Below are 14,625 nucleotides of genomic sequence, written 5' to 3'. Positions count from 1 at the left end.
AATCCTTTTAGAGTGCTATGTTGAGTTGTTTTTGAAGGCCCCGTGCCAGGGCCTTATCAGATCAACCTACATCAAACGTTAGGCTTGATATTATATTTGTGTATCTTTCTGCCTTTTTTTCTGTCCCATTCTACTTGGCAGTCCAGAGGCTTTAAGTTACAACAAACGCTTGTTGAAATGGAACAGTGAAAATTGTTTCAGCCTGGCTTTTTCTCACCCAACGCGTGGATGGGTGGACATGTTGATACACCACCGGGACCTGAGCTCACTCCCTGTATGGTGCACACTCCGATTTCTGATGTAGTGGAGGTCCAAAATCATAACTGGGACAAACGGCTGCAAAGACAATTGTCCGTAGAAACTTGGAGTCAAGAAGCCTTGACAAAGCCACAGAGCACCCACTGATGGGCTACGGGGGCTTATCCAGAATTGGTTTTTGCATTTGCTAGATCACAGGCAATTTGACAACAGAGCAGTTTGGGAAGGCTTTAAGCAAAGCCAGAAGTCAACCCAGTTGCCTGGGGTATGATACTTCCAGGTTTGCTGGACACACTGATAGGATGCTAAGCCTAAACCCTGGACTCTGTCCCTCTGAATCATCTGATTTGTGCCAGAAACTCCAGAAACATTGATTGTATTAATGGGATTGGGCAAGATATGGACTCAAGCACAGGCTAACATTTCAACCTGCTGTTGGCAAGCTCTCTGGCATCATTTTGGCCCATACAGGTCTTGTTTGGGGAATTAATGTAGGCCAGATACTGCTCTCCGTATGTTTTATGGACAAGACCACTCTGATCTGAGGGAAAGAGGGATTGGAGGGAGTGTAAGACTGTAGACCTTTTGGGGTCAAAGCATTTAGGTTCCTCATGCGGGTTGTCAAAGTGGTCTGCAGTACTGACCGTTTTCTTGGCTTCTCCAGCACAATTTCTAGTGTCCCACCTGCCTTAAGAGTTTGGAATCAGGAACTGTAACACTTCCACAGGTTCATGACATCCCTGTCCCAACTCCAGCCTTCCAAATACTCTGGGTTTAAAGCTTACTTTTTCAGATAGCTGAAGCAAACAGGAACATGTGCTTTTTACAGAATAATAAATGTATAGATATGAACAAAAGTAAATCCCAATACACTGTTTCCTTGATTTCCTGACCATTCTTCTGTATGGACATGAGAGTCCTCTGTGATTTCCTAGTCCCTGTGTTCCCAGGTCTGCTTGGTTGGGGTCTGTTTTCTGTGCCTTTAGCTCTCCTGCTGTAATTCTCCTCAGTGTGGCTGATGAGATCCTTTTCTCTTACAATGCTGGAGCCCTTTGATCACTTTTATCAGTTGATCTCTTCCTTGATTATTTCCTTTCTGCATTTAGAAGTGTTTTGCCATGTCTGGCAACCGTCTTACTGATCAAGGATGCTGTGTTTCAGGTGGAAAACCATTGAAACCTAAGGGTTCCTGCCTTGCTCTTGCCTCCACCACCACTAGCAAGGGAGAGCCTGGGAGGGTTTCTTTCACCAGAATTCCCCAAATCTGCAGAGGGAGTTTCCTCAAATTGCCTTTCTGAGCTTTGCGGAAGAGGGATGACTCACGGAACCAGAAACTGGAAAGGGAAGGAAGTGTTTCACAGCGGCAGTGAGGCTCACTTGGGCACATGGTGGCACTAGGTGCCTGGCAAAACGAGCCACCTCAGATGTACATCTCTAATGGAAAAGGCAAAAGCCTGAGCACCGCACGGCAAGGCAAAGTAAGGAACACAGGTTTGCAGTAGGATGTCTGGGAATACTCTCTTAGCAAGTGTCTTCCTCCGTCTGTCATCTGTTGTATGAATTCTGCTTCTGGTCATATTAAACCCGCACATCCCTTGGGACAAGCGTTTCCTGTAATGCTTTCTCATGGCTCCCTTGCAAACAAACCCAGGGCACATTCCTGCTGACTTATTTAAAGATCTGTGGCACAGTTATTGAAAATCTTGCTCACATTAAAAGAAAAACATTGGTTGTTTAAAAGGTGATGGCTTAATTTGCAGCCTGGGTCCTCCTGCAGAATCTTTTAATGGCTGCTCAACATCACATTGGCAGCTGAAACTTCGGAGCCATAAAATGTGAAACTTTAAAATTTTTTCCTTATGACAGAGGTATTTGGGGTAGAAAATTGGAATGACACAAAGGGAGAAATTTGCCAGGGAGCTCTAAGGGGGAAACAGAGCTGGACAATCTTTTTCTAATTATCGTAATAGAGTGCCATTATCAGAAATGCTCTGTGCTCTGTTGGGAAAGAAAGTTATGTTAATAGGAAACAAAGATATTTGATCCTTTGTAGATCAAAGCACTTTTATGATGCTGCTGTCATTTTGAAAGGCTCTTGGTGTAAGAATGGTGCTCAGTGGACAACGGCTCTATTGTGTGTCACTTATTTACCTTCTAAAAAAACCCATCAGACCTGGTGTATCACTTATGAGGTCCGGTTTGATGAGAAATGCTTCACTCTACCATAAAGTAACAGTTTTTAGGACTATGCTGTAGTTCACTGCCTATAAACGTGACAAGTTCCACTGTGCAAAAAGGAGTATTTGGTATGGAAATAAAAACTTGCTGAAATCCACTGAAGTGCAAAAGGCTCCTTGCAAAGCCTCTAAATTCCACACTGGAAAGGCCTGTGGGCTTTCTTACCCATTTTTTTCCTGTTTCTTTATACAGATTCAGAGTTAGCTCTGAGAGCTTTCAAGAAGCCTTTTTCCTTCTGTATTTATACAGCTCTTAGAGCAGTGGGACGCTGGTCCACAACCAAAGCTCTAAAGTGCTCTCTCAACACAGATAATAAAAGTAGGGAGAGATCGATACTGAGAACAGTTCACCTACGGCTCTCAAAATGGATTTCTTACTGCTGTAAAACTCTCCAGGGGCAGAAAAAGTGTTTTAAGACCTGGAAACGCCTGAGTACACCAGCAATGTTGTGTGAAGAATAACGTCAAGAGGATAGGAAAAGGAGAGAGGATTTATTTCAAGGGAAAGCCTATCAATTCTTGTAGATAGAAAGGCAGTACTCAGGGGCAGAACTAAATAATTAATACTGGTAGTTTTCTTTGACCTTTATTTCAGTTCTGTACAAGTGAGGATCCCTGATTCCTATTTAAGTGGATTGAATAGAAGAAAAGAAGTATTTGACTTTTGAATAGCTTGTCAGCTCACCAAACTTAACACTTGCTGAACCCAATAAAACACAATCATTTATTGTTTGTTGGTTTGCTACTGACCCTTGTATAAAGGTGTTTTTTAAAATTATTTTTTCCATGGAAATGCTTTGTTTCTGCAGCTGTTGTATATTAGTGTAATGTGTGATTGGGTTATTCTTGTCACTGCCTCTGCATCAGCCTATTCTGACTTGATGGTACCATTTCCATGAGTGCAGGACACCAAGACTTGGTAGTACAGACCTGGCTATATGGTATATAGCCTGTAACATCAGCAGCTCTAGTAATTCATATTGTTATTCTGTAGTTTGAGAAGAAAGTTGAAACTAGGAGGTAATAGAGAGTTCCCTTCATCAGACAAATGCAAGCAAAAGCATATGTCCCCAAAACTGCAAAGCTTTCTGGAATCCCAGAGGCACATCTTGGGTATTACTTAGCCAGAAGCATGGGGAGAGTGGGATGGAGGAGCATGTAGGGATGGCAGTGAAGAAGTACCGGCATCACTCAGAGAAGCAGCTTTTGTATAAACAGGAAGGTAACAGCATTTGGGTAAATCTGCGGCTGAACAGCTGCCCAAACCCACAAAAACCCACACACAACAAAACCAACCAACCAACTCATTGGAAAATCCAACAATATGAAGGATTGTCTGTATACTGGGACAAGGGTGTATCAAAGCAAACCTCCTCATACTTTGCATTCGCAGCAGGGCATTCAGTCAGGGAACTGTTTTCCCAGTTCCTGAATTAAGATGCCAATGGCTGGCTTTTCCACTAGGTTAGTTTGCCATGGTTTAGACACATTCTCATCAATCATCTCTTCTATGTACTTTCCTGTAACAATGATCTTGGATCCTCTTTCGTTTGCTGACTGATGACAATGTTCAGGCAGAGAAATACTGAGGCATTTGTTAACATTGCAGATTTAAGACTGATTTCATATCCTAGAATTCACTCTCTGGCCACACAAAACTTTCTGGATTCATTTTTACAGTTAACCAGAAAAGAGGCCTAGGAGGATTTCACAGGCAGCTGTGGTACTTCCTGCAGGAGACAAAACCTCTGTTTCTAGTAGAACAATCTCCCCAATTACTTTTTTCTTAGAAGGCTGGGAGAGCTCTTCAGGAAACTTCATGAACTGGAAATGCTGATAACAACTGCAGTGACATCTGTAGATAGTCCTGAGAAGCTGTTGTTATGCATGGAACCAAATTAATAACTGCAGACACCTGTCAAAACAGTGATTATATATCAAGAATGACACCAGATGAAAAAGGAGATGTTTGAAATTTCCTTCGAGTATTAAAGAGTCCTGAGACTTTCAGGGCCAGTTGGAGAAGACTCTTGGTACATGTATGCATAATACTTAGTGGAAATCTTTAGATTCACAGATGGACAGTTTTTTCCCTTGTTAATGAAGCATATTTTTTGCTTGACAAGTGGAAAACATTGCCACGTGTGAAGAGATTAAATAGGGATTTTGAGTGGACTCTTTGTCTGTGACTGAGACTTTTAGAAATCCTGGCTGTGGGCCAGCTCTCAAGAGGAATATTCTCAATGTTTGTTTTTGCCTATGACTGAGATCGGATCCTTAGATAATTCTGACAATGCCACAACAAATTGTTTTATGAAGAGAGCATACTCATATTTCCTATGTCTCCAGAGTCACTGGAGCACAAGCCTGTGATTCTCATTATGTGTACAAGATATTCGTAATGTTGATACTGCCTTTACTCTCCAGTATGCTTGCAAGTGTTAGGTATAACATGTGGCGTTCCTTCTACTTTATTTATTAGCATGGGTAAAATTTGTATTTTTCTTTAAAATTTCTAGTCTCATGTAGCTTGGACTCTTCAAGCAAAGACAGATGAAGACCTGATTGAACCAATTTCCTAGGCTTAGTTTAGATAATATACAATAATACCCACATTATTTTTACAATAACACTGTTGCAGAATGACAGATTTGTCCCTTGGTTGGCACATGTTACTGAAAGAGAACATGAGGTGTTTAATGTGGTTGGTGGAGATGCTGGTCCATCCTTTGCTGGTGGAAGCAGTGCAGCTCTGCTGGACTTTTGAGCTGTGTTCTCCTGCAGCACCCGAGCATCTGCACAATCACTGCGCTCCACGGATCTGTAAATGGTTTTCTAACACTGTTGTTGCTGCTGTGATCCTAGTTCTGGTCTTTTATAGTTAGCTTTCCTAACTTTCCTATTCATGTTCTTACTCTTTTGTCTCCACTTTCTTGTCTTCCTAAATGAAGAACATTTATTTTGCTACAAACATTTTTAATCATTTGAGCCTCTCTTAAGTGGTTGTGTCATGAGGTTTTCAGCAAGACCTTAACTTTCATACAGCACCCTAAACTGATGACAGAGAAATGGCTGATTATGAGGTGATCATAATCAGTGTTTCATACAACAGTCAGAGGAAATAAGTGATGCCCACTACTGTAAAGCTGAAAAAGTGATGGTGCTACTGCCTCTCTGTATGTATCAGATGAATTTCCAGCTGTTTGGTAATGCCCTGGCCTGTTTTGTCTGCCACATAAGGGACTGGAGAGAAAATTGCGACACGTGGGAGAATTTGCAGTCTCACCAGAAGCAACAGCTTAGTGCAGCAGAACCTCCTCCCTCATGTGGTCCAATATGGTCTGCTGGTAACATTCACCCCCTGATCTGACGCATGCCCTTGTCACACAATCGGAGGAGCCAGTCTTGCACGTGGCAGTTGTGAGAGGTCATCACTGAGATGCAGAGTGTGCACAGGGAGCAGGATCTGTTCATAAGGGTCTGTGAGGGAAGTTTCGGTCAAAGACTTTGTGTTGAAATGAAACATTCTTCTCTCTCTCTTTTTTTCCCCTCTCTGGGCACCTAATGAGAGCACACAACTAGTCATTTATACTTTGCCAAGAATTTCGGACATTCGGGAGGTTAGTGTAAGTATTACAACTTGGGAAGGATTAATTGAGAATGCACACCATTTTGTGAGGTGTTAGATCCTGATTAAATGCTCTTTACTGTGTAGTCACATTTTATTACAACTTACATATGTTTGGAACACTGATAGAAAAGAAACCACGTCACCTATTTACAATCACTACACATTTACATTATATTATTTACAGATAATGAATTTAGTAATATATATGAGCAGAAAATATAGCAAATATCAATATGAAACTGTACAGGGCTTAATCTCACGTCCTTTACTGTAGTTGCATTTCACTGTAATAATAAATACAGTTCTATATTTACACATTTTACTTTAAAAATCTATTAAATGAATTTTAACAATTTCAAGTTTAAAATATCTGATCAAAATATTTCAAACATGCTTATAAAAATAAGACACGAAGCCTTTAGGACTTTCTGCAAGCTAAAAAAGTTCTGATAAAAGAAGCTTTCTTTAACGAGTCTTTAGAATTATAACATTATTTTGCTTCTCAATCACTTTACAAACTTCTTAAATATAGCGAGCTGAAAGGAATTTCACTGACATTAAGCAGAGCAGCACAGATGGACCCCAGTTAAATTAAAGCTAAGTAAACATGGTAATAGGTATTGTGCAATGGTTGACTGATCCTCTGTTTAATCCAAAATGGTTTCAGGCATCCTTCTACAGCTGTGTGCTGCACTGCTTCAAAACCCACAAGAGATAAAGGATTAAGATAAGTTCTCAGCTGACTTTATCGTACATAATTTTAGCATTGGTTCATTTTTTTTCCTGAAGGATGAACATGTCAGCCAAAGTCAACTGATGCCATCTGTAACTGCAGAACTGAAAATATGCCAGTGTGAATGGACAAGAAAATCGAGGCATATCCATTGTTGGCAACAAATTCTTCATTGTGAAAAATCTGTCGTTTGAGTCCCAGCAAGTTTTATATACAGTAACAGATGAACAACAGAGATCATCTGTAACTGATTACCATAATTACTGGGCTAGCCTAACCTTGGTAATGTTAAAAATTAGTCTAATTCACCTGGAGGTTGAGTGGCCATTAACTGAGCAGTGAGCACTGGGCTATTATATGTTACTCCTCAGGGAGCTATTTTTAACAACAAAAAAAGATTAGATTTGTGCACCTGTATGTCTTAAATGATCAGCTCACTCAAGCAAAAGGTGCCAGCTCTGAGAAAAGAATACTGGAATATCCCCTGATGGCTTGGCCAAGGTCAAAGACTGATACCCTAGGGACGTGAAGGTGGCTTTGTGGTCTGAGATATTTTCACAGTAGACTTGGCAAAGGCCTGAAGTCTTTCATCTCTAACTGGGATGCTTCTAATGTGTAAACATACATGCCTTGATTCAGCAAAGTGTTAACAGATTTAGAGCCATAGAGGAACTCTGTATTAATCTAATATCTAATCTAATCTAATCTAATCTAATCTTTTCCTGAACTAAAGCCATCAGAAGTCCCTGAATTCCAATAGCTGCTCTGATTTTTTTGGCAATATAGACAACTTGAATTTAGAGATTTTAGTGATAAGTAGTACCATTATCTAATGACCATCACTGTCAACAATTCGCACCTTTATTTCTATGCTGCATATCCCTAGCGTCAACTTCCAGTCAATCCTACCAGATTCTTCTCTCTTGAATGAGTAGTCCTCTGCTCTCAAACTTCTGTTTCCCAGAAGTAGCTACTTATAAAATGTGATCAAATCATTTCTTTCTTGAGCTGCTTTAAATTTATGATATTAATATCCTTTTCAATTTCACAGTGCTCTCCACAGCATGCGAATGCAAAGAACTCTTTGAAATATCCTAGTAGTGCTTGCATCAGTGATAAGAATACAGATCATACAACCTTTTCACTCCTACTTGGTACTGCTTTGGCTAAGGACACTGGCTATTCTGTCCTTAGCCAAAAGGACTCAGTGGCCTCTAAATCTTCAACTGACTAGTGACCATGAACCAGAAGTTTTCTAGAATCATTGTTTCACAGGACAGAGATCATGCCATGCACAAGACTACAGTTCTTGTTCCTAGACAAATTACCTTAAATTAATGTTTCTGGTTTGTATTGATGACTTTCTATATAGTATTTTCCACTCTCAAATTCTGAGTCATCTGCCAATTTTATCAGCAGTAATTCTGGGAGTAATTCTACTGGCATGGTAGCAACTGAAGACCAAAGTGTGCAGAACCTCACTAGAAAAATATCCATCTGACAAAAGCTTGCTGTTTACAATTATATTTTAAGCACTTAACAGGATCCTGATTAACTTCTTTCACACCACGTTAATTTTGCAGGTTTAGCTGACAATTAAAAATGCTTTCAAGTCAGATGACTTCTAAAACCAAAATCCAATGCCAGTTAAACTATTAAATCGCCTTTATCAAACACGGAACTTCATCAAAGTCTATTCTGTAGAAACCTTTAGGAGCTTAATAGGACTACTCTTCCATTTAGATACCTTGCTTGAATGAGGGCCATACACAGATGCTTATAAAAACTATCGTGGCACTGAAAAACTATTATTAAACCCAAATTACAATAATGGGGAGTGTGTGTGTGGGAAACCCAAGGTCATAAAACTGTATCATCAGGTGATGCTCTGAAAAAACAGCTTACCAATTTAACGTACTATTTTCGCTCTTGACCAACTGATGCCTTTCTGAGTAGTGCTACTTTAAAAGAGAGCAGCTGATACAACTGAACACACTGCAGCAACTTTCAGTTTCTCTCTTCATCCCAGCATTTCGGAAGCAGGCTGAGAAGGCTCAAGTATTCGATTTTCAGCCTGCTGCAAGTTTTGTCACTGTCTGTTTTCTGATGTGCGTAACAATAATTCAGAGGCACTCTCTAGCTTGTATACACACATCCATACTCACTTTTGGGATTAAAAATTTTGTAAACATAGATATTTTCTGGAATGCCACTGAAACTAGTGACATGGAACAAATGCGACTGATGAAAGATTGCAGCTTTCTGTCATTTGATAAGATGATGGCATTAGTGAATTGCTGGTCGGCATATCGTATGATATGCTGGCACTTGTGAAGGTTACCAATGCTTGTGTTGAGTCACAAGATTGTTTTTCTATGTCTTCTGAATTCACAGAGATCAGACTAGCATGTTTTGATCTCCTCCATAACAAAGTTTGCTTTCGCAGGCTTCCCAAGTCCTCTTTAAAGTGTGGATTGAAAAGTATATAAAGGAGTGGGTTTAGACATGCAGGCAGTGGGACAATCACCAGCAGTATTGACTTAATCACTTCTGGGCTGATAAAAGTAAGGTTTAGTAAGGAGGAAAAAGATAAGAAGGCCACAGGGCAATAAAGAATGCAATTAGTAAAAAGTAACAAGGCTACATGTTTGACCATAGAGCAATCCCAAATGTTGTCTAGTTCTCCCTTTTCTAAACTACAGTAGAGCTTTGTATAAGCAATAGTCATTACCAGAAAACAAAGGGAGTTCAGCAATACCAGTGCTACCATGTAGCCCATAGCAGTGGGTTCTCCAAATGGTAGTGGTAAACATAGCGGAGAAACTCCATACTCACTCCCAGTGAGGAGGGGTATCATTGCAATGATTAGTGCCAACATAAAGCAAAAGAAAATGGCAATTTTTATGCTAGCAATGGAGGATTTTGTTTCAAACTTTGTAGCGTGTTTTACAGAGAATGCACGTTCAAGTGCAGCTAGGGTAAGGAGGAAAATGGAAGCTTCTGAAGCAAAAATGGAGAGAAGACCAGTTATTTGGCAACCAATTCCACCTTCCCACCGTGCTCCATACTGAGCAAAGCTACCAAAAGTTGACGCATCCACACTAGCCAGTACACCGCTGGCCAGACCCATCAAGGCATTTACGATAGCTATTAAACTGATCAACAGTTTTATGGAGGACATATACAATGGAGATCTGAAAACCGTAGCAGACACCAGTGCGTTGCAAATAAAGGTCAAACCCACTATGGTCCACACTCCAATTCGGATCAGCCAGCTACCAAACAGGTGGTCACATGGTTTGAAGGGACCTGAAATGACAAAAATATAAAGGTCATGGAACAACCATGTGAACTAAAACATAATTTTGCACTTCCTAAAGTGCAGAGATTTCATTGCTTCATGCAGGTTCTCAGCGCAGCCAAGCAGTGAGTTTCAGTTCAAAAGAACTGTGAATTTGCTCTTCCTTTGCAGTAATCTGAGACCTTGATAACATGCTGCTAAATGCATGTTGCATGTTGTGTTACTGGAGCACATGAGTCTTTGTCCCTCAAGCCAAAGTCTGGGGGTTTCCTTTTGTGCACAGCAGTACTAATGCAATGTGAATGCCCAGTTGGTAGTTTCAAGAAATGCTGTAAAGTTTGTCAGTGTGTGAAAAAAGCTGAAAACGATGCCTCTCACTAAACTAGGGCAGGTTGCTAATGAATCCTGGTGAAGTGTGGTGTAATGGATATCAACAGATGCAATTTGGTTATCTTAAAACACGTCATTATACGGACCAAGAAAATTGAGGCTGTCTTTGCATTTCAAAATGCTGCCTTTTTGGATGGGCTTCTGATGACCTGTGGCTGAAGTCAGGTCGTTATGATCGAAGCCTGGTGTATATTCTTATAAACTGAGGTGCATATGCTGAGCAGTTGAAGCTGAACGTTCTGCAGTCTAAGAAAAATTATTTATCTTGGTACAGGCCAGCTATATTCTCTCGAAGCAAGTCCTTTACAGTGGTCTGTGCTTCTCCATGAAGACACAAACCCTGCAGCTCAGATGCGCTCCCTACGACTACAGCTGTTGTCATCAAGTAGGCATAAGTATCTCTTGTGTCAAGTTTTTCTAAGATACAATTTGAAAGATCAGCATGGAAGCTAAATTTTCTCCTGGGTCTGGTGATACCTTACCTTGAAGACAGCAACATTTTCGTGCAGTAGTTACATTTAGGCCATAAGAATATATGTGATGGTCAAATGGTTCTAAATTCTTTGGCTTCCTGCCTTTTCTACTATAAAACTTTAAAAAAATCTATTATTATTTTCTGTTACAAAAAGGAATCTTGGCTTGGAATATATGCTGAAGTACTAGTTGTCACTTGGGTATTTTTGTTTATGTTTCACAATGAAAGAATGGTTAGGGAAAATGCCGAATCAAGCAAGCAAAACTTACAAGCACAGCTCTTACAGCTAGAAGCAACCTTCCAAAGACACATGTTTCTTTCCTTGCCCTAAGGGAAACTTTCAGTGGAACTGGTGGCCTGTACCCTTGCAATTCAATCAATGTATTTTTCCTTTCTGCCACACTGCGAAGCCAAGGATGCACTATTCTATAAAGAAAATGACAGTGCTGGGGGTCCTTTGTGATGGACTGCATGCAGCAGTACAGTAGTGTTTGGTATTTCCTAGGCATTGAACTAAACTGTGTGTTGTTTGAGAAGCTCATGTGTAGAATAACTCTGGGAAGTTCAGAAGAATTACCGTAGCTTTGAAAACGACTGAGTGAGCAAAGATTCTGCTCCCCTTTATCAGCTGTGTCTTGGTAGAACAGTGTCTTTGCTCTCTCATTCCCTTGATAAGGGGATCGATTCTGGTGAAAAGGGACCTGGAGTGAGGATCTGATTCAGGACTGGATAAAACACTCATAAATGAATTTAATATCTGAATATTTTTCTGCACTTCAATGCAAAATTTTGTATTATTGTGCAATGTATTTGTATTAATCTCACCACTTTATTGCAAAATATCATGTTACTGTACTAGTATCAGATTCAGAGTTTGTTCTGCATCTAGAATATCTGGTAATACTATTCTTGGATTCCTGTCTGTCTGGCAGTTTCATACCTGGAGAAGGTGAGCATTGCACTGAATGATGAGCTTTCAAATCTTCTTCAAAGTCAAGAAAAAAGTCTTCAAAATCACGCTCATCTGTGGGGGAGAAAACAACCAGATTTTCAGGCAAACTTCTTTTAGTACAAATTGCAAAAATGTCTGTGGTATTTATGGCCTGGTCTTGTCCTTTTCCCTGCCAAACTGTGAGCAGAAGCAGACTTATGCCTACTTGGTTTTGAATTACTGTACTCAGGATTATTTAAAAAGTTGGCACAATCGCTTCTCTGAAAATAATCACGTTCTCTATTACCTAATTTGCAGTGTGACGAGTGCCTAGGGAGGAGTTCAAAATATGAATTCTGCTGCTATGCCAGTCTACTAAGAATTAACTCAAGTTTTTCTGTTTCTTAAGTCATCACTGTGTATTTTGGGGTGTATTCTTACTGGGGCTAGCCCTGAAATCTGAGACTTACTGGTTTGCAGGAGTGGAGATAGCACAGAAAGCAGCAGAATGGTGTAACATGTATATGTGCACCTATGTAACAGGTAAAAGGTCAAGTAACAGACCTTGTGCTGAAGGGGAAGAAAAATATAGTAGTCTTCTGTCCTGGAGAGCAGATGCACTCTCTGGTACCCAGGAAGTGCTGGAAAATATATCAGCAGGTATGCCAAAGCAGCCACATAAGCCCTGTGAGTCATCCTGAAGCATGTGCACAGCAGGAGAGCCAAGGATGTGTTGCTACTTCCAAGGCTGGCGAGAAACCTGATCTTTGGTGGCCTGCTCTTGTATGAAGTTACATACCAGCATCACTTCCCTATCTCACACATAAAGGGAAGTTTTCACTTCCCACGTTATTATATTATTATTTGGACACAAAGATGAGCGAGTGAGATTTCTGACAGACAGACCTGAAAAAATGAGTTTGCTAAGCATAGGAATGCTTGAATAGCATAACACTGGGCAAAAGACAGGGAGAGGCTGCATCTGTGACTGTAAAAGAGTACTAGATTTGTCTGACATCAGAGACTGCTCACGGCTTTCAGGTAGATTTAAAAGCCAAAGACAACAATTACCTTGAATTTGTAACAATCCCACATCCTTCCTGTGGAAATCATCAATGCTGCTATTCTCATCTTTGTTCCATTGGCTGGAGATTTTGTAGTGGCTCTCACAAGCTCCGAAGGCACAGCACTGGTAAGCATAAGGCATTTCCATGACCCTGTAGAAGAATAACAAAGCAAGCCACGATACTGATTTAGCAGCAGGGTTACTGGATTGTACTGCTCCTCTACTATTAGCACAAAGGAACTTATTTAAATAGCCATGACTGAAAGCAAAAATATCTATGGGTAAAAATCAGTCATGATAATACAAAATGAAGACTCACAAATAAAATTCCACAACAGAAATGCAAATGATTTCTAGGCTAATTTTACTAAGGGCACAATGAAGCTTTCTTGTGCATTTCCATGGGAGATATGAAACTGGAAGATATCTGCCTTGCCACTGAGTGAATGTTACTCTTAGAGCTGTATTACTATTTTATGTTTTTGAATGATTTTACAGTGTAACTAACTCATCAGTTTCTCCATGTTACTTTCTCAATGTTTTTTTTAAAAAAAGTGGATCCAAAGATTACAGCTGCATCTATCTGCCTAACAGACAAAACTAAAACATCACTTCTCAAATGGAATTTCTCCAGTTTGGGGAGAATGAGATCTTTTGGAATTCAAACTTTGTCCACCTCTTCCCATATCCAACTCTTTTCACAGTAAAATGGCAAAAAGGAGATTGTCTTTTGTGTAAAAATCAAGAAGGCACTGTTCTAAACCAAAAGGTGAATGAATCAGAAAGGCACTGTGTGTGAAAACATGTCACCGAGGAACAGGTTTTACTTTATTAATTGTCTCAGAAATAAGCATGGTCATTGCAGGACACTGGATGTTTATTCCTAACTCTCTGCAGGTCATTGGTATGCCTAACGCATCACTGATGTTAGGTCTGAGTTTCAATGATTCTGAGGGCTTCTTTTGTCAGAAAATTGCTTATTTCTGGTATGTTTTGAATCTAATTAATTCCTTTAGGGATGTGCAAAATCTGGAGTAGCATGGAAGAACTGAATATATTCAGGTTCTATGGACTACTTCTATTCCCTAGATAATTCTATGCTTTGGAAGCAGAGATATTTAATTTGCACAGTTTGCCAATAGTACAAAGTAAAACCTTACAAGTCACCTTAATTCCAAAAGCCCAATAAATGAAAAAATTCAAAGATAAAGAGGCAAAGTTATTCTGACTTAACTTAAAAGGAATAAAATAGAACTAGATCCTCCTATCAGATTACTTTCAACAAGTTAATCATGTAAATTAACATAATGAGCATTCCAAGCAACCTCTAACCCCCTGGGAAATCTGCAAAGAAATCAGTCTGATTCAGGCCCAGTGCCAACAGGACTTAAACTTGTGCACTAGCCAAAAGCCTGGTACAAAGGGAGCAATCAGAACCCTAAGCTCTAAAGTGATTTTAAATTAGTGCATTTTGGGGCATTCAGATTCTATATACTTACATTTCTGTTGGGAATTAGCAACAAAAATGTGTACCCTTGTACCCAAATACAATAAGCTTCGTAAGATATTTTTAAGGTACTCCAAGAAAAGTTCAAGATAACCA

At 39.9% G+C, this 14,625-nt stretch overlaps 1 protein-coding gene across 3 annotated transcripts in view; it reads right to left on the bottom strand.

Moving 5' to 3' along the window:
• Positions 1–6,165: 6,165 nt before the first annotated feature.
• Positions 6,166–14,625, bottom strand: part of LGR5 (leucine rich repeat containing G protein-coupled receptor 5) — a 94,115-nt gene continuing 85,655 nt past the window's right edge. For 2 of the 3 annotated variants that reach the window (XM_030480819.1, XM_030480820.1), the window contains 3 exons: positions 13,028–13,173; positions 11,966–12,049; positions 6,166–10,168 (listed from right to left, as the gene is read on the bottom strand). In XM_030480819.1, the coding sequence (XP_030336679.1) occupies positions 9,078–10,168; positions 11,966–12,049; positions 13,028–13,173 (1,321 nt within the window). In that variant the 3' untranslated portion in view covers positions 6,166–9,077. The remainder of the gene's footprint in view (positions 10,169–11,965; positions 12,050–13,027; positions 13,174–14,625) is intronic. The other variant, XR_003990735.1, reaches the window with a different exon arrangement.

This window comes from Strigops habroptila, chromosome 3 (assembly GCF_004027225.2).
Source record: "Strigops habroptila isolate Jane chromosome 3, bStrHab1.2.pri, whole genome shotgun sequence".
NCBI classification, from domain to species: Eukaryota; Metazoa; Chordata; class Aves; order Psittaciformes; family Psittacidae; genus Strigops; species Strigops habroptila.
The sequence above is the reverse complement of the archived record's forward strand: the minus strand, read 5'-3'. Positions and strand labels throughout refer to the sequence as shown.